Source organism: Micropterus salmoides, unplaced genomic scaffold (assembly GCF_014851395.1).
Source record: "Micropterus salmoides isolate LMB-PRFRI ecotype aquatic unplaced genomic scaffold, ASM1485139v1 Ms_hic_scaffold_10, whole genome shotgun sequence".
Lineage (NCBI taxonomy): Eukaryota > Metazoa > Chordata > Actinopteri > Centrarchiformes > Centrarchidae > Micropterus > Micropterus salmoides.
Window position 1 is genome coordinate 6,049,103 of NW_024040041.1, and position 23,108 is coordinate 6,072,210.

The 23,108-nt window shown below is 40.2% G+C and overlaps 1 protein-coding gene across 1 annotated transcript in view; it reads right to left on the reverse strand.

The window, feature by feature from the left end:
• Positions 1-532: 532 nt before the first annotated feature.
• LOC119882316 (beta-1,4 N-acetylgalactosaminyltransferase 2-like) overlaps positions 533-23,108 on the reverse strand; it is a 46,289-nt gene continuing 23,713 nt past the window's right edge. Inside the window, exons 6-12 of the mRNA XM_038692327.1 lie at positions 22,669-22,735; positions 21,686-21,799; positions 21,239-21,325; positions 19,359-19,540; positions 18,560-18,703; positions 2,289-2,517; positions 533-2,173 (exon numbers count right to left, since the gene is read on the reverse strand). Of these exons, the coding sequence (XP_038548255.1) occupies positions 1,977-2,173; positions 2,289-2,517; positions 18,560-18,703; positions 19,359-19,540; positions 21,239-21,325; positions 21,686-21,799; positions 22,669-22,735 (1,020 nt within the window). The 3' untranslated portion in view covers positions 533-1,976. The remainder of the gene's footprint in view (positions 2,174-2,288; positions 2,518-18,559; positions 18,704-19,358; positions 19,541-21,238; positions 21,326-21,685; positions 21,800-22,668; positions 22,736-23,108) is intronic.

Consider the following 23,108-nt stretch of genomic DNA (forward strand, 5'->3'; position numbering starts at 1 on the left):
CTGCTCCACCAAATGACCCAGTAGATTGGCTCCCAATCTTGACAAACCAGCTTTCTTAAACCCAAAGGCAAGTCTAGAAGACATTTCCTTTCAGGTTTATTATAGAGAGGGACGATTGTAGTGAGACCTCTACAGTGTCAGGTGTGACTGTACAACAATGACAAATTGTTTACATGAGTCCGGTAAGAGGTCCCCATAGCAGAATCTTGCTTGTTGGCCCCAGGGAGGTCAGGATCAGATGTGACTATCAGTGCTCATACATGTTGGTTGTCAGTGAAGACAAAGTGCATTGCTCCTTATTCATAGTTAAGGTAAACGTTGCACCCACAAAAGTTGTTACCGTACCATGGCTGGAGCTGACGGCAGCAGTGAAAAGACTCACAGACCGAGAATAACCATTTGCACTGTAATTGTCTTTCTTTTGTATATATTGTTTGTCTGCGATGGACTGGCGAAATTTTCTGCTGACAAAAGAGGAAAATAAAACATTATACATATTATGCAAAGGCAACAATTCTTGCAAAACTCTTCCAACTCTTCAAACTTGTATTTTTGTAACAATACAGTACACCCAAATGGACACAAAGCAGTAACTACAAGTAAAAATAAAATAACGCTTTTGCTTTTGCGTTTTCTGTGTGAAGGCATAGCAGTTTGCAATAAAGTACCCAATGTAGAGAGACTAACTCTGGTGATGTTTTGGAACATTGTGTTACCTGCCGCTATGTGGTCCTGTAGTTCTCTGAGTGTGATCCAGGTATTTGCAATGACCATATATAATGTGGATCTCCGGCTATGGTGTTGTTGAATTGTAAACTTTGTGTAAAGCAGCGTTAAGAAAGTAATTTGTTTTGTTTTCTGAAATAGTGCTTCATGAATCACTGTTAGTGTTTCAGAAGAAAAAAAAGGACAGCACTGTGTGAAACCAATAAAAACATGTTAACATCTGCTGTGCTAAGAAGGTGATAGAGATCAAGTAAATACCAGTTACCAGTCTTAGCAATTGAGAAAAACTCTATTATCTAAAAGTGTTTTCACATGTGTCAGTGTGGGATGCTAATTAAGAAAATAGTGAAGCAAAATAAATATTACAGTTTTGCTAGACGTGTGTTATTGAATTTCAGAGTGTAAAGCAGTAAGTGTGTTTAAGGTTTTTCAAAAATGTGTTATTAAATTACAAATTGAGTGTAAAGCAGAGAGCCTGCGTTTGGCGCACTTGGTAAATGCATTGGCTACAAGTGGTAATGAAGTAGTGCCTCAAAAATCAGAATCCAAAGACTCAGAATGTTTGTGTTTCAGCAGAAAACTGTAACATACAGGTGCTGGATCTCCAGACCGCAGTGATTCCTGGGGCATTGTAAACAGTGACATTTTTCTTCTGTCATCCTTAGCACAGAATGTTAGGTCCTTTGAGAAATAGCTTTTCACAAATCGAGCCGTTTAAATGTTTTATACTTGCATACCTTGCACTGTAATACTAGTGTTTCATTTTAAAGAAGATTTCAACTTTTCACAAGTTTTGTTTTGTATTAGGCTACATAAATTGACCCAGCCTGAGAATATGACCTTTATCTTTTTGAAAAAGGGTTTTATGCATAAGTTCTTAGGTTTGTATCAACATACACATGTAAACCTTTAGTAAGAACAGGATTACTATTTTTAGATGTTTCTTTACCTTTTATCATTTTGATAGAACGAAGTCTGTATCTACTGGCTTAAATGTTGGTTAAAAACAATCAATTGAAAAGTAAATGTTGGATTTCTCTTTGAGTAAATTTGAGTGTGTTTGATTAAAGCTATTTAAATCTAATATCTCATTTAATTTTTCAGTGGTGGCACCTTTGTCATTATACTAAATTAAACTATTATTATTATTACAGCAGCTTCCAAATTCATAATGTTCTTTATGGGTTATTAAATAATGTGAATAAAGTCAATAGGTACAACCAGTGACTTCAATGTCTTCCAGTTGTGTTCTATCCATATCGGATACACTTGAGGTTGTTTTTGAAGAAGTGAAGCTGCAGTTTGAACTCTGAGTCACTGTGTGAAGGATTTCTGAAGCTGGCGTAGCGAGCTGCATCCTTTTCGTTGGCTGTTTTGGGCTGATGGCCAATGGACACATGGTCACAGCTGGCAACCAGTAAGGAGCCCAGGCCATCCATAAAGAACTCTAGAGTCAGAGACAGATATTAGAAAAACACATCTTTGTATCATGGCCAACAAAAACTGAAAAATATGGGCTTAAGGCCACTTGGAATCTAAATTCTGTTTGGCTCTAGACCTACCTGAATGCGCTACCCTCTGGAGCTTGGGGTCAAATCCCACCCTCTGTACAGCATCTGTACGAGCCAGGAAGAAGTTGACCACCCCACTGGCCAGAGAGCATTGTGGGTACCCAGGAAGTGAGTGGAACTTTGCATTAGACTTCCTGTACAGGCAGCCGCCCTCCATTTCCTCTCCTTCCTCATACTGAAGAGAGAAGTAAAACCGGTTCCCTTGTACTGACCCGCCAAGCTGTTAAGAACAAAGAGACCAGAGAACTGGTTAGGGTCAAGGAGCTCAAGATATAGGGTGTTGGGGTTGAAGTATGCTGGGTCATGCTCATTGTAAAGCCCCCTGAGGCAAATCTGTGACATGGGGCCATATAAATTAAACTGACTTGACCTGCTATAAACTGGTCCATTGTGTATCTGCCTCAAGAAAAGCTCACAGCATTTATAATAAATAGTTGTAAAAAATGGTGCATAGGATAGGATTGTGAAACGTGTCTTCAGAAAAAAAAAGCACAAATTAATCAAATCAAAGATTAAATGCAGGTGGCGTTAAGTACCAGTTCTGCCGGTCACTGCCTAAGTTAAGTTCTTGTTTTTTTTAGGATACAAATATTTAACATTCTTCTTCTGCAACACATTGAAATAGTAGTATGTCATATTGATTAATACATACTTACACAACTATACTGACACGTTATATTTCAGTTGGTTTCAAAATATAAAATATAAAGAAATATGTAATGTTCAAAAGAGTAATTTGATCTTTGTTATGCATTTCTTTGTTTGTGAGCGTGGCTTCACTCTGGCAACTGGCAGATCAATCAACTTATTAACACCCTAGTCAAATACTCCTGGGGCAAGTTTAATTTCAAAATGTTTTGCCTGCTTTGCTACAGTTTCCTGGTGAGAAGTGCAAGGGCCTTTAAGTTACCAGCATCTATGAAGATTCACCCCACTTTCCATGTGTCACTGATCAACACTGTCTCCTCCTGTCTGTCTCTGAGCCCTCTGGCCGAACCCCCCACCGACCTCCCCCAATCAGATTAATTCTGTATAATACCCTTGTTAGAGACTTTTATGGACACTGCTTTGTGTGTGTGTGTTTTGGGTGTCAATATGGGCACCTGGTGGAACGACAAACTTGTTACCAATCAACATCCTGGTCAAATACTCCTGTGGTAAGCAAAACGTTTTGCCATGTTTGCAACAGTTACCTGGTTAAATGAGCTTGTGTACCCAACAAGATGTTTAAGGCACCACCCAAATAGCAAACATTACTGAAACTATGTTGAATCAACATTCTGCTCTCAACGCTAATTTCATTGAATCAACATCAGACTCTGGTGTTGATGCATCATCCTTTTGCACCCTTCTTTAATACCGAAACAACGTTGAAATGATAGCTAACTAAAAATCAACGTGACTTCAGTGTTATTTCAACCAATATTACTATTGAAACAACGTTGAAATGATAGCTAACTAAAAATCAACATGACTTCAGTGTTATTTCAACCGATATTACTATTGAAACAACGTTGAAATGATAGCTAACTAAAAATCAACATGACTTCAGTGTTATTTCAACCGATATTACTATTGAAACAACGTTGAAATGATAGTCTAACTAACAAACAATGTGACTTCAATGGTATTTCAACCAATATTACTATTGAAACAACGTTGAAATGATAGCTAACTAAAAATCAACGTGACTTCAGTGTTATTTCAACCAATTTTACTATTGAAACAATGTTGAAACTATGTTGAATCAACATTTTGCTCTCAACGCTAATTTCATGTTAATTCATCATCATTTAGCACCCTTTTTAATATTAAAACATTGAAATCATAGCTAACTAAAAATCAACGTATATATATTGTTTGTCTGCAATGGACTGGCGACCTGTCCGGGATGTACCCCATCTTTCGCCCGATGTCAGCTGGGATTGGCTCCAGCACCCTGCGACCCTGTACGCAGGATAAGCGGTTGACGATGGATGGATGGATGAATGGATGGATGGATATATTGTTTGTTGATGTGCCTTTACATGGAAAATGTCAAACCTTTTCAGATTTTTTTCAATTGCAGTTGTGCTAATATGTTTGGGCCTGTTTAGCAATGGACGCTACCTTGAAAGAGTTTAAAATGACTAAGAGATGTATGTTTGAAACTTTTAATGTTTTTTATTTTCTTGTACTTTTCAACTTTTCTGCTGACAAAAGAGGAAAATAAAACATTATACATATCTTGCAAAAGACAACAATTCTTGCAAAACTCTTCCAACTCTTCAAACTTGTATTTTTGTAACAATACAGTACACCCAAATGGACACGAAGCAGCAACTACAAATAAAAATAAAATAACGCTTTTGCTTTTGCGTTTTCTGTGTGAAGGCATAGCAGTTTGCGATAAAGTTTTGTCATGCATGTAGTACAATTAAAACCCACAAATACAGGTGCCCGAATGTGTAAAATATGGATGTGTATTCCTCACTTGTTTTACACAAATTAACTTTACTGTATGTTGAACGAGACTCTATACAGCGGCTTCACCCAATGAAGAGAGACTAACTCTGCTGATGTTTTGGAACATTGTGTTACCTGCCGCTATGTGGTCCTGTAGTTCTCTGAGTGTGATCCAGGTATTTGCAATGACCTTATATAATGTGGATCTCCGGCTATGGTGTTGTTGAATTGTAAACTTTGTGTAAAGCAGCGTTAAGAAAGTATTTTAAAAATTTAAATTATTATTTAAAAATCAACGTGACTTCAATGTTATTTCAACCAATATTACTATTGAGACAACGTTGAAAAGACAGCCTCACTAAAATTCAACTTTACTTCAATGAACCACAGAAAAGAGACTATAATATATTAAAAATGTATAAATGTATAAGTAAATATAAACGAACGAACATAATCAGTTTAAAAAATACAAGTTTATTTATGTAATAAAAAACAAATTCACTACTCCTGCTCTGCTCTGTCCACTCATCCAATCTGGAGCATAGGAGGCCATTTTTGTGCTGCCTGGGCAAAGTCAAAGACTTCTGTCCCCATTTGTTCAGTCAGGGCATCTATAACAGAAAACATACAAACAAAAACATAAAGTTAAAACTTTAAGTAGTGACAATGATGTGAAGATAAATAATGTTAGTCAGGCTGAATTGGTGCTATATTATTTCAATATCACGTATAGATATTTATAGATATTAAACAGTATAACAGTTAACTTACTTCAATTCACTAATGTTACCAATTCGCTAGTTCATTGTAGATGTAGACTGCCTGGCTGTGGTGGAATCCATTGACGTTTATAGTTGAACTTTATTTAAATTGTCTAACTTTAAATGCAGTCATAGATTGAATATGGAGGCTGAAAACTGTAGAAGACTGACAGATGTATCACGTTAGCTGGCTTATTTAAATTTAAATGACAGGGGCATTAGCTTGGATCAGTTATGACCATGAGGAAGGTGTGCACATAAATATATATAAAGCACTCGAAATCTGAGCAAAGATAAAATACATTTATTATCATGATTTACAGTCCTGTACAAGAAATTATCTTCTGGTGATAAAGTTAGCATTTATGCTAGCAAAGTAACTTATCCTATTTTGATGGAGCTTTGATATTGTGCTATTTGTCAAAATGGTATTGAAACACTTGTATATAGTCTATGGCTGCATATAATGTTAGACAATGTCAATAAAGAATAAATGTCTACAAATTTGATACAATTAAAAATTAGATAAATAAATATGCGCTTACCTGATGTGGACTTGTAAGACGTGGGGTTCAAGAACGTTGATCCACCAAGTGATGGTCTCCCCGTCATATTTCCCGGTCAACAATAATTCAATGACTTTTTAATCATGTTTCCCGGTCAACATTAAATCCATGGCTTTTCAACATCACATCATTTCCCAGTCAACTATAAAGAGATGACTTTTCAATCATATTTCCCGGTCAACTAATTCAATGACTTTTCAATCATATTTCCAGGTCAACTATAAATCAATGTTTTTTTAATATCACGTAATTTCTGGTCAACTATAAATAGATGATTTTTCAACATAATTATTACCCAATCAACTACAAATCAATGCTTAATCAAGTAGGACAACTATAAATCAATATTATTCCAATGTGATGCTCATATATTGTCATTTTTCATCGGTATAGTAATAGTGATTCAACATTTATTTAGGGTTGACATTTCAATCTCAACCATTATGATGATTCAGATGTAAAATCAATAGGCCTATTTACTCACTCCTAAATTCCTGCTCGATGCACAGATGGATGGACACCCTGTTCTGCTGAATCACAGGCTGCAGTTCGCCTCCCCCCCCTCCCTGCTATCCCGGGATTGTGGAGACTGTGCTCTCCTCCTCGGCTCAGAACAAAAAAATACGTTCGAACTCTGAGCCTTACCATGAGCTCTGAGTTGATTGATCTCAGAGTTTTCGGTTCCAGAACAGCTGATCAGAACAAGTTCAATCAACCCCGAAGGTGCATCTCAAGTCTCTTTTTTGTCGTTTCCTCAATCCTCGCTTGAAGTGGATGATGATCTGATCCACCATCTTGCAGACGTCCCAAAGCTCTTATTTTTGCTCCGAGGAGCAAAAGTCTTTTACAGAATGACATGCCCACTTATTGTATATCTGTTATTGATTGGACGCTGCAGCTGATTGAACTAGTCTGATACATCACAACACTGCAGTTTCATACTGGAGTGTAGACAGATAACACAATAAAATCAGCTGATTAAATGTTTATTAAATGGGCTGTTGTATTTATATGATGGAACGCAGTGATCGATCGGTGTCAAGTCATGTGACTTGCAACTAAATTGTATGGAGTAGGCCGGAGTTAAAGGATATCAGAAAAGAAATAAATAGGAAGCTTAAAACTGAGCGTCTGCTTTGATATGAGTTCCATTATTTCAATTTCCCCTTGAAACATCTAATGAATCTAAAGACACCATGATCATATTCTGGTTTATTCAACAAATGTTAACAAACACAAATCAATCACTAAATAATAGAAGTATTGTGCCAGTAGAACTGATTCTGTGCCTCTGAGCAGGACACAGTATAATTGTGAAAAAGCAGGTGTTTGTACAGATGAGAGCTACAGAGGGAAAACATGCTGCTCTGCAATGAGACTTTATTAGTATCAGCACAGTGCATGTGTGCAGACAAAAACCCATCAAAGTTATCCAAGATGAAATTATGGATCAAACAGAAGACACAGTTTACTCATTGACCTGTTGATGTAAAGTCACAGTCCGACCAATCAACAATTATTTTGGTGATTTGCAGTTGCAAAATCTGTCCGGGTTCATACTCACTATAAGGTTTTAGATGTGTTATACATTTAAAAATCTTACACATTTCACATTTAATTTAATGCTGTCAAAACACATTAAGACTATATGCAGCTAAAATTCAAAAACAGTTTTTGAATCTTAAAGTTGTTTTAGCTGCACCACATTGATCCTCATCTTCTCCAATAACTATGATAGGAATGTTCCATCAGTGCGACAAATCACAACATGAAAAATTATTAAATAAGAGCTTTGGGACGTCTGCAAAATTATTATTGTTCATTGATCACTTACACCTTCATACAGATTAGTTTGACTTAAACTGATTACTGCAGTAATGCAGCCCACGCTAAATGTTTCAGTGCAAATGTTGCCAACCTGACAGCTGCCTTAATGTCCACAGAGTCACAGTGTTATAAAGGACAACGTAGGCCATAGATTTTGTTCTGAGCTGATGTGCTTTCATCGATGACACATGGATCATAAAAGTGGTCATGTTAAAGGTGGTTAACAAAGTAATATCTAACCAGGATTTCAATATCTCTGAAGATGTAGACTCATGAAAATTAATGTAGACAACAAAGGAAGAACGGTTGAGGGTATTTATGACATAAAGGAAACGGTAATGAGTGACAGAGAATCACTGGATCAGTATCAAACTTATATTTCTTTTAATAAACGGACCAGATTGTCTTCTCCAAGAAAAATGTCAGCATTGTTTGTTTATTCAAATGCCTAAACAGACACATGATGTGGTGTGCCTCAAAAAAGTGCATGCATGAATGGTAAAATGGTTTGTCAGACAGCTGCTTAGGCTCCCAGGATATGAGGAGTCAGAGTTTGTTCAAGTAAAAGTCCTCCTGAGCAGTTAGATTCACATCATAAGTTGCCATAGTTACTGATCTAGAATTTGTCTGGACTCGATCTCTAAATCGATAACGGTAGTTACGTACTGTAACTCCAGATTCTGTGAGTATAGGTTTCGCCCTCTAAGGCGATCGCTATTGGGTTTACCCCTCTGCGTGCCTGTGCGGCACTGAGAAAAGTTGTGTACGCCCACCCACAGCGTGGGCCTCTCCTACGTCCGCACCTTGTATATATACACAACGGTGAGACCTGGCCTTCGGCTCCCAAAATTTTCTTCAGCACGGAGAACCAAGATCGAGTGAGGTCTTCAACTTAGAGGGCAGCTGTACTGAAGCGTGTGTAAGACTAGCACCAAATCCCACTGTGAAACAACAGGCCGTATCACCGGCGTTCAGACACTAACGTTGGAACGCCGACCACTTAAAGGAGTAAGTAGACCGAGTAGAGGCGGCTCTCGAGCCCTGGATGGTGCAAACCACCTCACGAGAGAGACCTAGACCCTCCAGGCGCCGCCTCGCCAGCCCCGGAGGGTCCGGCCGAGAAGTGAAAAACTCCTGATAGCGCCCCAGCCTGAGAGAAGGCATCCCCCCCCTCCAATGGGGAGTTTCCACGGCTCATGGCTCAGATCGCCGTCCACACCGTGAGGAGCTCCGGCACGTTTATGTGGAGAGGCATGTGGCCCTGCCACAGATCGCCTACCACTTGAGAGAGATAGGTCCCGCTCCCATCAGGCAGGTGTCTGTGAAGACCGAGATATGGGACGTGACCCTGCCCAGGTGAACCCCGACCGACAGAGAGAGGGGGTCCGGTCAGTAGGCCAGATTTGAACCCACAGACAGAGGAACAGCAATCAGGCGCCGTCTCTGTCTCACCGCTGCAACCTCCTCATGTGCAGGAGGCCCAGGGGGACCACCACGTGAGCAGCTGACATGAGGCCCAGAAGCCTCATGATCGACAGAGCTGTCACCACTGCCCATGGGACAACCCGTCGGAGCGGCTTTACCAGAGAGAGGAGTCAAGTACCATACCCAGGTAGGTGAGCCTCTGGGAGGGGAGAGGAGCACTCTTCTTCCAGTTCACCGTGAAAACCCAGGTGAGAGAGGTCTGCGACAAGTTTGGCCGTCTGCACCACCGCCTTGTACCAGCATATTGTCCGGATAAAACAGGACCCTAATGCCCAACCGCTGCAGTGGCTCCAGAGCCGCGTCGACACACTTGAAGAAAGTGCGCGGAGCCAGGGAGTAACCAAACGTCAGGCGGTTGTATCGGTACTGGACACCCTGGAAGGAGAACCGCAGGAATATGAACGACATAACGAACGACAGTCGGAGTTAACCTCTAGTAGGTCGTAGCTGAAGCAAGAAGCAAGCTAACGTTAGATGGTCAATGGTGAGCTAAACATGTTTACTCACCATATGTTTGTGTTCAGCGCTTCTTTGTTTGGGTCTTGTTGTATGCCAAAGTTTATGATGAATGGCACAGCCGCTGCCGGTGTTTGCTGTCCTCTCTCAGGTGCAGCCGCGCGCAGCAGATGTTCCGCGTTACGTAGGCAGGTTATAGGTAACGGAGGAAGGGGAATAATGGCAAGCTCATCAGACGTTTCCTAAAACTAAACATTTTTCACGAGTCCCGCACCTCGAGTCCGAGTCAAGTCTGAAGTCTTTTGAGGATGAGTCTCAAGTTGAGTCTGAAGTCACTGTGTGCGCGACTTAAGTCGCACTCGAGTCCCCATCTCTGGCATCATGTCAGCATCACACACTGCCTGGCAGATTTCTTCAGAAAAATATCTGTACCAGGTGTGTATATGTTCACACAAAGTGAAATGTCCACTGTCGTAGCCTCATACAGTTTCTGTGGGGAGGGGTGTGTAAAGGGACCTCTGATTGCAGGGGCAGCTTGTTCATTAGGGTAACCGGACGACGCACCACCAAGCCGGGAAAGGCAGGGGATATTTTTCTCACACTTTCTACTACAGTGTTACTTAGCTGTGACTGTTTTTGACAGACAGTTTGTCTCTGAATATCGCTGTCCAATCAGCGTCAACTCGTGTTCCGTGGAGTCCGGCCTCTTTTGGTGCGATTTCAGTCTGGTTGTAAATTGCCCAGATCTCTCACATCGACTTTCATGTAAAGGCAGTTTTTTTCGAGCTGTGGCCGCTGCAATGCAATCTCTATGGGTTCCGGGAGGGCTCTCACTTGCGTGTTTAAGTCATGCACCCAGCAGCAGAGCTACGCTTCTGTCACCTAAAACGACTTGGCAGTCCTCCAGCTTGTTGCTCTCACTACGACCAGCTGCAGTAGAAAACAGTATAGCCTAATACATTTAATTTGTTAAGCTATGAGGAGAGGAAAAGTCCGCTAGCCACTAGGCTAATTTATGCTCCGTAAAATGCCAGAGGCTAAGCTAATAACTGCGACTAAACAAATATTGATAGTTATTATTAATTGCCCCCCCTGAGAGATTTGGCAGGAGCCGCCACTGTCTGATCGTGAACAGAGTGTACTGCTTGTTGCTGTGAGCTTCAAGCTGCAGATTAGCCACTTGGCTAACGGCAGCTACAAACAAGAAACAAACAAGCAGACACATTGTGGTGCAGGAGGCTCAAGAGGACACAGGATTGGTAACTGCTGTTGCCTGTATCTACTGTCATCTTGATCTGGACAAGGAGTCAACCCATCCACTTGCTTTGAAATGAGGGGTGCTGTGTATGAGTGCCTTCTGCAATAGAACATACACCCGATACCAGTATTTCCCACACGTAGACTTTACTTGGGCGGACCACCCAGGTATATTTGGTGACCCATTTTAGCGTTTTGCAAGCACAGACCAGTTAGGAGAATGAAGTAGAACGAAAATGGTGAAATAATAAATGAGCTACTAGAAATAGAAAATAAACCCTGCACACCGCCTGCAAAGTGTCTGTCGTTCTGTAAGAAACACTGCAATACAACATGATTATAAGCACCTATGAACATAATCTTTACAACATAAAGAAATATTTGGGCAATAACATAGGATCAGCCCTGTTCTTCTGGAGAAGGCTCACGTCCTTCAATGTGTGCACCAGGCTGCTACGGATGGCATCAACAAACTGGGCAAGTTGGTGTGGAAGGCCAGCTCGGTGGTGTGGATGGAACTGGACAGTGTGGAGGCAGTGACAGAGAGAGAAGCTGAAAACCATCATGGAAAATCCCTCTCATCCTCACTATGCTGAGCTGAGGCAGCTTATGAGCTCCTTCAGCCACAGAATCATCCAGCCCCAAGCCTCAAAGCACTTTGGAGGCTCATTTGTGTATGGTCTGTAACTGTGTTTATTTGTAACATGTGTCATCAGCCATCAGGGTCCACACCACAGCACCAAACTGACATATTTTCCTGATTATGACATTTATCTGGTTTTACCATGTTTTTATCTACTGTTCATATATTTGCTTTTATGCTATTTATGTTTTTAATCTGTTTTAAATGTACATAGTAACTTCTGCTTTTACTGTAAAGTGTCTTTGAGTGTCCTCAAAAGCGCTATAGGAATAAAATGTATTATTATTTATTATTTTAGATGGTTGTAAATATTTATTATTGATTGTATAGTGTAAATAGTGTGTTAATACTTCTACAATATTGCATCTGTTCTTTTATATTTCTTTGTGCTGCTATGTTGACTGAAATTTCCCCTACGGGGGATTAATAAAGTTATGTCTTATCTTTACTTTCATTAAGACTTAAAAAGTTAAGAGCCATCAAGGCCTTTATGTTGTCAAGACACTTAACAGAGAGACTGGTGTTCCCCTGTATTCGGCACACCACCGTTGCAGAAGGAATAACCACCCCACTAAAATGTCACACAATCTTTAATATCATTGAACACATTCAAGTAATGATTTTAACTCACACACTGCGAGCATGGTGAAGCTCAACACTTGGCTTGCTCCCTGCATATCCTGTGTGTGAGGCCGAGCGAATGAGAGAGAGCGAGCAGCAGAATATGATGGTGAAAGTTAGCAGAGAAAAATACTAGCCGTAAGTTTTTGTCTAGTAGTAAACATGCAATCTGTAGTTTCCCCAACAGCTGGAAAAGTGAAGGCGGTTAGCGCTAGCTAACATCTCCCCTATACAGCACGTTTTTTGGCTGTTATGTAACGTCAGTGAAATTAGTAATGAAGCAATGTTTATTAGCTCTGCTGTATGTCATTACTTACTTAACGTTACATCTGGTACAAGCTTAGACTAAACTGGTGTACAGCTCTGTCCTCTATACATACTGTACATCCTGATAATTAACTTATAATATTTCAGTTTTCAGGAGTCTGGCTGTTAAAGAAATGAGGGACCATGGAGCTGAGGTTAATGAAGTAAATTAGGGATTGAAGGATTTTTTACAGAAAGGTTAGTTTGGGGATATGCCTGAAATTATCAATGAAAGACTACTATTTAAAAATGCAAGAATAGATGGCCCTATAGTAGGGAAAACCTCCTTAAAAAGTTGAGGAGGGATAGTATCATTTGGAGAACCTGACGGCTTCAAATGACCAACAATCTTCTGTAACACAGACAAAGTCAGGTGACAGCAGAGCAGACAGGGACTGAGGGGTCATAAGCAGAAAGTGAGATTTGAGCCCTACTGGTAGTGACCTTATAAATAAAAAAATGAAGAAATTTTTCACAAACAGCGTGGGAGGCATCAAAACAGACAGTTTGAGGGACATTAAGAATGCCAGCAGTCCCTTAACATTTGAAAAGACACATGCAGTTTATTTATACCATTTAAACTGGAGATGGTCAAATTTCAACTCCTGGTGGACCAATTTTGATGGCATTTTTAAAATTTAGATAAAGTTTTTGTCTATTTTAAGGTTATTTATATGCTTATAATCAGCGTCATTGGTGCAATATGGTGGAGTTCAAGACAAATTTAATTCATGGTAATTAATACATCAATAGTTAGTCTCGATAGTCACCACAACTACACAAAAAAGGTAAGCTCATCATTTGGAATGCCTAAAGCTGATGATACACAGAGCAACTTTTAGAGCAATCGTGCAGGGCAACGTTGCCGTCAATGGTAATGATTAAAGATTACTACCATAATCCCCTTCCCCCACCACTCCGCTACCCGCCACCCACTGCCGCTATCCGTTCAAAACATAGTCAGACTTGCCACTAGCAAGATTGCCCAGCAACATTGCTCAAAAAGTTGCCCCATGTATCATCAGCTTAACAGTAAAGCTGATGATACTCGGGGGAACTTGAGGATGTGCTGCGCGAATGCGCTACAGCACTCTGCAATCAAATACGATTTTAAATAGGCCTAGTAAAACAAAAAATGTGGCAGTCAGCGTTGATATTGTGGCGGGCTGCCACAAATAAATGTACGTATGAGAAACACTGTAACAAAAAACCTAGTGAATTCTTCCCCAGATTTATAGCTGGCTTGCTAGCTAACTATAGTGATGTAGAATGGGTATCCCATCCCTGCAAGTCATTGGATGAGATGTACGACAATGCTGAAGCATTTGATACATTTCATACAATGAAGCCCAACCGATACAAAGAAGGTGGTAAAGGCTGGCGGGAGTTGGATGCAGAGAATTCTAGAAAATTATAGGAGTGCTACAGGAAACTCCCACTCACTCCCCACAGAGACTACTACCCTCCACCATATCATAAACGGTTAGGTGGCAAATAGAAAGGTGAATGTGTGAGATGCACTGAAGATCAGACATGAGCACACTGTTCTTTGTCATGGAAATTGAATCGTCTTTGACGAATTTATTAATAAAAGAGAATGAACAGAGAAGTACTATAACACATATACAGCTGTTCCAGAGACCTGCCGCCTAAAGCAGCGTCAGGCGTCTGGCCCCGAGCAAAAGGATGCATTATCATTTACACAGTCTAAGTTTCTATGTTTTGGCGAACAGAGATCCTCTCCCAGCCTTGAATAAACATTCAAGGAGAGGAGAGGAACAACAAGAGGGGGGAAACACCAAAACAATCTCACAACTCTGACCTAAACCCTACATACGTGAACAGACTAATGAAGAGTATATTAATAAGAAAAGGTTAATATTGAGAGGATAGGCAGAGAATCAGAGATCCAGTAGTGTTTTGCGATTGTACACCAATATTGAATCGATGTTTTGAACACTAAGTGACACAAACAGCACAAACACACACAGCATTGACAGAAACAGCCACACACACTGGCGCCATCTCAACCTCCTTGACAGCGTGACATGACAAATGACAGTAGAGAGTTATACAGTGTACAGTTGTTCTGCATAGACCAAATTAACTTTAAATATTACATGGAAAGTGAAAGTATTTCTGCAAGCTTGTGAAAGGGTGATGTGGCTGTTTTCTAACACGGCCACCTGTGGTATAGTGTGCAGTTACTGAATTTGAGATACAAACGTATTTGCTTTTCAAATGTTTGCATCTGCCCAGCTCATGAATATATGGCACAAGCTCACTGAAATGAGCCATGAGTTACACGTAGATTGCTGTCCCACAAAATACTAAAACTACTACTAAAGAGCAAAAGTACAGTTTTAAAAAGGAACATTAAAAGTTACCTTTCTTAAAGTAACATTATGTAAGATCTGGTGTGATGTAGCACCTCTACAATTTCAGGGTGTATTTCACCACTGTCAATTAAGGACAGCTGTCCACGTGTATTTGTCATGATAACATTATGATCAAAAACTAGCAACGTCAACACCTTTGCCAACACAGCCAAACATCAAGCAAGTGCCAACAAAAAACGTGCTCGAAAACTCACCAAACTTAGGACATAATAAAAGGCAAAGTAGCTCACTAGCGCCCCCTACAGAGCAGCCCCCAGACAAAGTTTCACCTGCATGTACAAAATTTCTGTGGCACGTGTATGATGTCCACATGTACAAAAAAGCCTCTTGGAGCAATGCCAGACACCCAACAGGAAGTTGGTCATTTTGGATTTAATGGTCATTTTTGAGGTTTTTGTCACACTGTGGGCGTGCCTGCTCTGTTTTGGTTCCCAGTCGATCTTATTTGTAGTCTTTTTAGTGTCTGTCTTATAGTATGTTGGGTTTTGGGTTCTGTCCTGTCTATTGCCCTGTCTCCAGTATCTGTTACATAGATAGTCTGTGTTTTGGGTCATTTCAGTCATGTCTTATGTCTAGTTTACTCTGTGTTTGTGCTGGTTGGTCTGGTACTGTCTGCGTGTGTGGTTATGATCTGTTTAGTTCATTATGATTTTGATCATTCTGCTTTAGTCTCCGTGTAGCCTTGTTTATTATTTTGTTCTTCCGCATCTTTAAGTTTAACTTAGTATCTGTCTTGTATCTTAGGTTTAGCTCTGTGTCATAGCTCCTCGTTCTGTGTCTCAGTTCAAGTCTTAGTGTTTTCTCCGGGTCTGCGTACTTCTGTGTTTTACCCATGTCGGCTATGAGTTCTGTTATTCTGTCTATCCCATCCTCAGTCTGTTTTCCCTGTTGGTTTTAGTTTTGTTGTGATCTGTCTGCTTGTGTCTGAGTTAGTTTGTTTGATGTTTCTGCCTGTGTCTCGTTAGTCTCATGTCTGTGTTGTGTCACCTGTGTTACTCCCGCCCTGCTCGTTAGTCCCTGGTGTATATATGTTTGGTGTTTCTCTTCAGTCTTCATCCGGTCATTGTAGCTTTTATGGCTCTGTCTCGTGTTGTGTCCTGCCAGTTCCCTGGTTATTTGGAGTATGCCTTTTGAGTTCTTTTGGATCACCGGTTTCGCTTGGATTGTTTATTTCTTTTGGATTACTTGGACTCAGCCACTCAGTTTGTAAGTGTGCTCGCTTTGTGTTGCCACAATAAACCTTTTGAACGTTACCTGACCTGCTCTGAGTCCTGCATTTGGGTCCACCAACCTGCTCAACCCCTCACAACCCTGACAGTTTTACACACTTTGTACTTTAACAAACTCCTCCTAGGGAATTAATCCAATCGACTTCACGTTTTCGCTGTGCAGTCAATACCCACTGACGATTAAAAGTTGTATAAACAGTTATTACCAGTCGACCATCTTGCCCGTGGCGTGTCATCGAAAAATTGATGATTCGCCATGAAACAGGAAGTTGTAATAACTTCAGTGTACATGCTCACATCTGGGTAACTGTAACTTGACTGAACATGATCTGTACGAAATTTTACATGTTTAATAAGAGTCCCGCCCTGAATACATGTACATGCCAACATTCACCCATAATCATAGCGCCACCTTTTTGCAACAGTGAGTGACATTTAACGAAGCAGTCCCCGCGGCACGTTTCACCTACATGTATGAAATTTCTGTGGCACATGTATCGTGTCCAGATGTACAAAAAGCCTTTTGGAGCGTTGCCCTAAACCCAACAGGAAGTCGGCCATTTGAACTTTATCATTTTTGGAGGATTTACACACTCCATGGTTCAACGAACTCCCTCTAGGAATTTAGTTGGACCGACTTTAGATTTTGCTGTGCAGTCTAAACCCATTGACGATTAAAAGTTGTACAAATGAGTTGTTGTGGAATGGCGTGCCCGTGGCGTGGCGTCCAAATTCGAAGAATCGCCATAAAACAGGAAGTTGTTGTAACTTCAGTGTACATGCTCATATCTGCACCAAATTTGACATGTATGATAAGAGTCCCTGAACACATCCATATGCCAACATTCACTCAAAGTTATAGTGCCACCTGCTGGCAAGAGGAATGGACTATTTCTATGCTGTGATGAACCACTTCTTGCAGGTTGGCTATATCTACTTCAAAACTATTTTAGAAAACTCTTTACACATTGGTGATGTCATGTTGTAAAGCTTGTGAGTTTCCATGAAATGGCGGCGAAGGTCCATGCTTCGCCATGAAACAGGAAGTCGTCATAACTTCACTGTAAATGGTCAAATTTGTACCAAACTTTACGTACATAATAACATCCCGCCCCGAACACATCCACATGCCAATAGTCAGTTATAGTCGTAGCGCCACCTAATGGCAACAGGAAGTAAGCTCTGTCTGACACTCATCGTGCGATTTAAATAAATTTTCCACACTTGACGTACGTGAGACATAATGTATAGTTACCAAGTGCTATGTAGCGCCACATAGGGGACACAAGTGGCGTTTAAGTCCTCTGTGCAGTTTTGGAAGTGTGTGACAATTCAGAGCCGCAACAGCCGAGCTGCAGAATATACGGTGCCTATATTCGGAGGGCCCGCCCAATACTGCTTGCCGCTTTAATTGTAGCTTGTAATGCTCTATCTCGTGTCGGGCTTGTACCCTGCCTTCATGTGGATTTTAGGATTTTCTGTTGGGATTACCTGTAGCCTATTTCTGTTTAATCACTTTGTGTCATTTGGGTTTGTTTTTAACTCTGCCACTCCTTGTAAGTGTGTATGCTTTTAGTTTGTAAGTAAATATCAACAACTGTACCTGCCTTACTCAGTGTCTTGCATTTGGGTCCTCAACCTCCTCCACATTGACCAAACCCTGACAGGAGCAGCAATGATAGAAACATCGTTCACCCTATCCTAAGTCACTGCACCATCAAACAATTTTGAAGCTGTTACTTTAAGATACAAATTACTACATAATGTTACTTGGAAGTATTGCCTGTTCATGTGTCACTACTCGCCTGTAAACTCTGTCTTACTCTGGTACAGAAATCTTTCTTTATAATGTGTGAGGACTGATTAAAGCCAAACCTCAAACTTAAACTCAAACCACCCAGCACTGTTCCTCCCTCTTGCTCTGACGAGCTCAACCACTTCTATGCTCACTCTGACAGAGGAAACAAGAAGGTCACCACAAAAGTGGATCCCCCACCTTCACAAGTGTCTCTGAATTGCCAGCAGCTACCAACATCCCTGAAACTGTATTCTGTAGATAAACATGTCTAAATTTCAGATCAGTCATGCAACTGCAACATACAAAAGCACCCAGTTTAAAAAGCACTAAAATCACTTGCTCTAAACCTCAAACAAAAAGCCACTTTAGTCAGTAAGTAAGTTAGTAAATAAGAACATATCTGCCAACCACTCATTACCCAGTAAATATTTCTCAAGATCTACCCCTCCAGATTCACTTTCATTCTCACCACGTCAAGTTCGGGGACTGCCTCCATCACCTCCACCAGCTTCTCAATCTTCGTCTCCTCCGTAAACACAAAGTCATCATCCACCCACAGGAAGTATTTGGTGGTTACCTGGGAGACAGCCAAATTCCTCCCAGCAAACCAGCCCTGTCGGAGGAAACGTGTTTCACATTTTGAATCTATGTCCAATATTTTGAAATGTTCATTCAACAGACAAATATGAAATAAGTTGTCAATAAAATAAAAATAGTAATTGTAATATTTTTTCCAAACTGTTGTGATGTCATATGTGATAAAACCTGTGAGCATTCTCCAAAATAAATCCCTAATGTATACAGGATAGAAAAAATTCTGTTTTATGATAAATTAAATAACTGAACTGAAATATATCATCACAACAAGAAAGGTCATTTTTAAACAAATGAGGCAACTGAAGGTGTTTAAATGTCTTCACTACCCACAGTTTAGTTCTATGCTATGCTTCGTGTGTTGTATAATAATCATGGCCTTGTATTTGTTTGTAGGTGTGTATTTTTAATGATCCCTGATTCATATGTCACAAATATGGTAGAATAGTTCTTTTCTATTAAACATGAATGGTGTTAATACTTTACTGACACAATTTAAATGTATCAGTCTGAAATCTGGGGACTTTTCATAGATATTTTAGTCTGATACATCTCTAAACTGACAAACCAAAGCCACTTTAGCCCAACGTTTTCTTCTTTTGTGTGATCGTATGGTTTACATGTGTGGTATATGTGTTAATGTAATACAATACTGCCCAAGTATGTGTGTATACCTGCGCTGGAGGCATGATGTATTGCTTGGTGTGTTCTTCAGTAATGTGTTCTGGTTCTATGCTGTCATCTGCTATGATGACCTCTATGTTGGTATAGAAACGCCGGATGCTACTCAACAACACCTTGAGTTGTCTGTAGCGCAGGAATGTCTTTGTGGCAATGGTGACGTGAGAGCTGATATCTGAAAGACAGAGAGTTACAATAAGCAATAAGACAGTAAAGACAAAAGGTGTGTTTCTATCTATGTGTTACATGAGCATTTTAAGTTTGTGCTAGTGAACTGGAGACCAGGAGGACTGCAGAGCTCAACCACAATGCTCACTTTGATTGTGGAAACAAAGTGGATCCCCAACCTGAGGCAAGTTCATCTCAAAATGCTTTGTTACAGTTTCCGGGTTAAACAGCATGTTTCCTGGGAATGGTGGGTGTATGTCATTGTTGGGTGTGTAATCAGCAGCGACATGTTTATATAAAAGAATATTAAAAAGGCCGTGCAGTACGCTCGCTTAAACAACAGAGTGTTCAAGTCACCACCATTTCTGTATAAACATTTTGCTACTTTTTATCAGGGTTGAACTCAGCCCTGGTGAGCTGCCTCTCATACACTCCACCTCAGACGTTTTCTCTACTCTGAGCAAGGTGAATGTACAGAATGTACAGGAAGCACCTGGCCCTGATGGAATACCTGGACAGGTGCTTACAGCCTGTGGGGAGCAGTTGACCAAGGTCTTTACGGACATTTTCAATCTGTTTGGGGACCAGGCAGCAATCCCAAATAGTTGCAGCAAATGAGTCAATGTGGTAATCACTAAAACGTTAAAATCATTCCCCAATCAGAAGGCCTGGATGAATGGAGAGGTGAGGCGATGCAGATACATCAGCAGAGAATGGAGTGAGACCTCAACACCAACAACACTAATGATATGTGGCAGGAGAACATCATGGGTACAAAAGCAGGAGCTCCCTCATCAAGTGTGAGGCCACATCACCAAACACATTTTATTCTCGCCTTTGATCTCCTAAAAGAGTCAGCTGTAAAGTCTACTCCACCTCCAGAGGGCCGGCGACTGTCAGTATCCACAGAACAACCTACTGCTCAACATCAGTAGAACCAAGGAGCTGATTGGGTTTTTTCCAGAAAAAGGAGGGAATGAGACATGACAATGCATAGGAACAACACAAGAAGATTTTTAGCACTATTTAAATTAAATGTTTGATGCGGAAATATATGTGAGGGGGGTCTGGTGGTCCTCCCCCAGAAGATTTTGAGCATTAAACTCATAATTTCCTGCATTCTGGAGACATTTTCTGCACCAATTTACAGTGGAAATGTCTGTTTTTACATGAGCGAAAACTATATTGCATTGCATGTTTTCTTATTGTGCAAATCAACTTTTCTCAAACCATTTTCCTTTGTTAGTTAACATTTCTTGGTGCTGTTTTGCAGAACGTGTCCCCAGCGTCCTCATTGTAAATGGCCCCTATGGCATCACAGATAACCTGGTGTCGTTATCTCACATCTCTACGCTGGTAAAGAAAGCTCAGAAATGACTGGATTTCTCAAGAGAGGCCAACTGCAGATCTCCACTGTGGAGCCGCTTCCGGTGCAGGCTCCTCTGTCAGGTAACCTCTATTGTCAGGACAGGAAATGCACGCAAAAAATACAAAATAAAATCGTGCGATTTGACAGTAAACACATTCACAACACAACCGAGATCGATTTCCAAATCACAGGCAGGAGGACGGAGGAGCGACGAGACGAGGAGGCACAAAATAGAGAAATGAGAAGAGCCTTGAGAAGCAGCACTTTCCTGCCATAAGTAATTGACTATTGACTTGTTTTTTAACCCCCAGACCACCATGATGATTTAATTCCTACCTGTTCCCATGTCGTACAGGACCGGCAGGTGAGGCTGTTTGATGGTAATGGGAAACACGGCTTCATGGTTCTCAAACTGGAAAGATGCTATGTACAGAAAAGGACAGCTGAGTTGTGCATTAGTAGTAATACATTAGTTAATTATGACATTTAGGAAACAAGGTGAACTCAAAGTAACCTGCAGTGAATCTAAGAACACCCAAACATTTTCCACAATAACCAGTTTCACTGATTCTAGCTGAACGTTACACACAGGACATATATTTGTGCACACACAGGTCTGTGCAAAGCATTGACAATTGAACTAATTCCTTTTGATTACATTTTCTGTATCAGGACTTATACATGCCATCGTGTGCATTTAATTTCTGCAACTGCATTTACTTTAAAATATATATATATATATATTCTGTTATCTAGCTCAGTTCCAATTTCTTACATACATACCAAGGTCTCCAGTGAGTATGTGGTAGATAGTGCTGGTATATGACACTTTAGCCAGCAGGTTGTTGAGGATCACCAGGCTGTTAGACTCCATTATCAGTCTGCTCTCACCATCACCTGTAGTTTACAGTTACAGGATTTTACAACAGTGAAACAGCTGTTTAATCATATTCCTTTTTTGTATGTATAACCTTTGTTTTTGTGAATTGGATAAAGTCAACTACAATTTACTGCCGTTATAAAATCCTGTTTTGTAAAATTAATCAACCTAGTCCTTTCAACAGTCTCAGGTGTTAACACAGGTACTTTGGGAGTTAAGACATTTAACTAACTGCAGTTCTTGTAGTATATTTTTCTATATATTGATACAAGTTATTCCGATATGATATCAATAAAAACAACTGACACTTATATTGGTTTAGAGTTGATGGAACATTCATTTTTACAACATGTGAAAACGACTTGACAGAGGCTAAGGTCGATGTACAATAGAGTTCAGCGAGTGGAGTTTGTTGGGTAAAACTTTGGATCAGGGTCATTGAACTGTGGAAGCATTATGACACTGTTGTGACAACAGATAAAAACCTCAATGGGTAAATTCAGTGTAGAGATCAATAAAACCAAACAGGCTGTTGGTTTATTGCCGTTTTCAGATTACTTATAGTACTTTATGTGTGAGACTGCATTTCCAAAGCAAGCATGTAACTTTGTCTTTGAAGAAGAAATAACAAAAGATAAAACCTTGGTTCCGGGCGGGTTCGAGTCACTGTTTGAGGACGGTGCGCCCCTAATACACTTGAGTTAGGAATGATGCACTTGATCGCGCTTTTAAATTCACTGATTTTTCTATAAATAAAATGCTACACAACACAAATTATTGTCAACTTTTATTTGCTTAGTTGCTTAACCAAATCAGACTTAGTCACACTCATCCAAGAACTACAACCTATGTGGTATTCGTTCTGGAATCTCAGTAAGAATCTCACCTTGGATCGTCCCCCCTTCAGCTGGAATCTCTGTGGTCAGGACACCTTTGGACACACTCAAGGAGACCTAGTGTAGACACATGTGAATAAACTACAGTGCACATTGCAAACATCTGCATTTATTATTATAACAGAGAAAATGTTCATAGTTTATATTATTGTTATAATTTATATACATTTTTACAATAATTTTCAATGTGACTCTATAGCATCACCCTTACAGTTGCAATAGCCACTTTTATGGGAAATTCTACAGGTTGAAATATACCAGATTGTTGCATTAAGTTCATTATGTTTTATATGTAGTATATCTAATACTGTGTCATGAATTTGTTAGAATTTCCAAAACATCTACGTAGCAGCTACCTTCATCAAAAAGCCAGAAGCTTCCATTCTACCACCTGCATACAGTGCTAAACATGAATCATAATGACCTCATA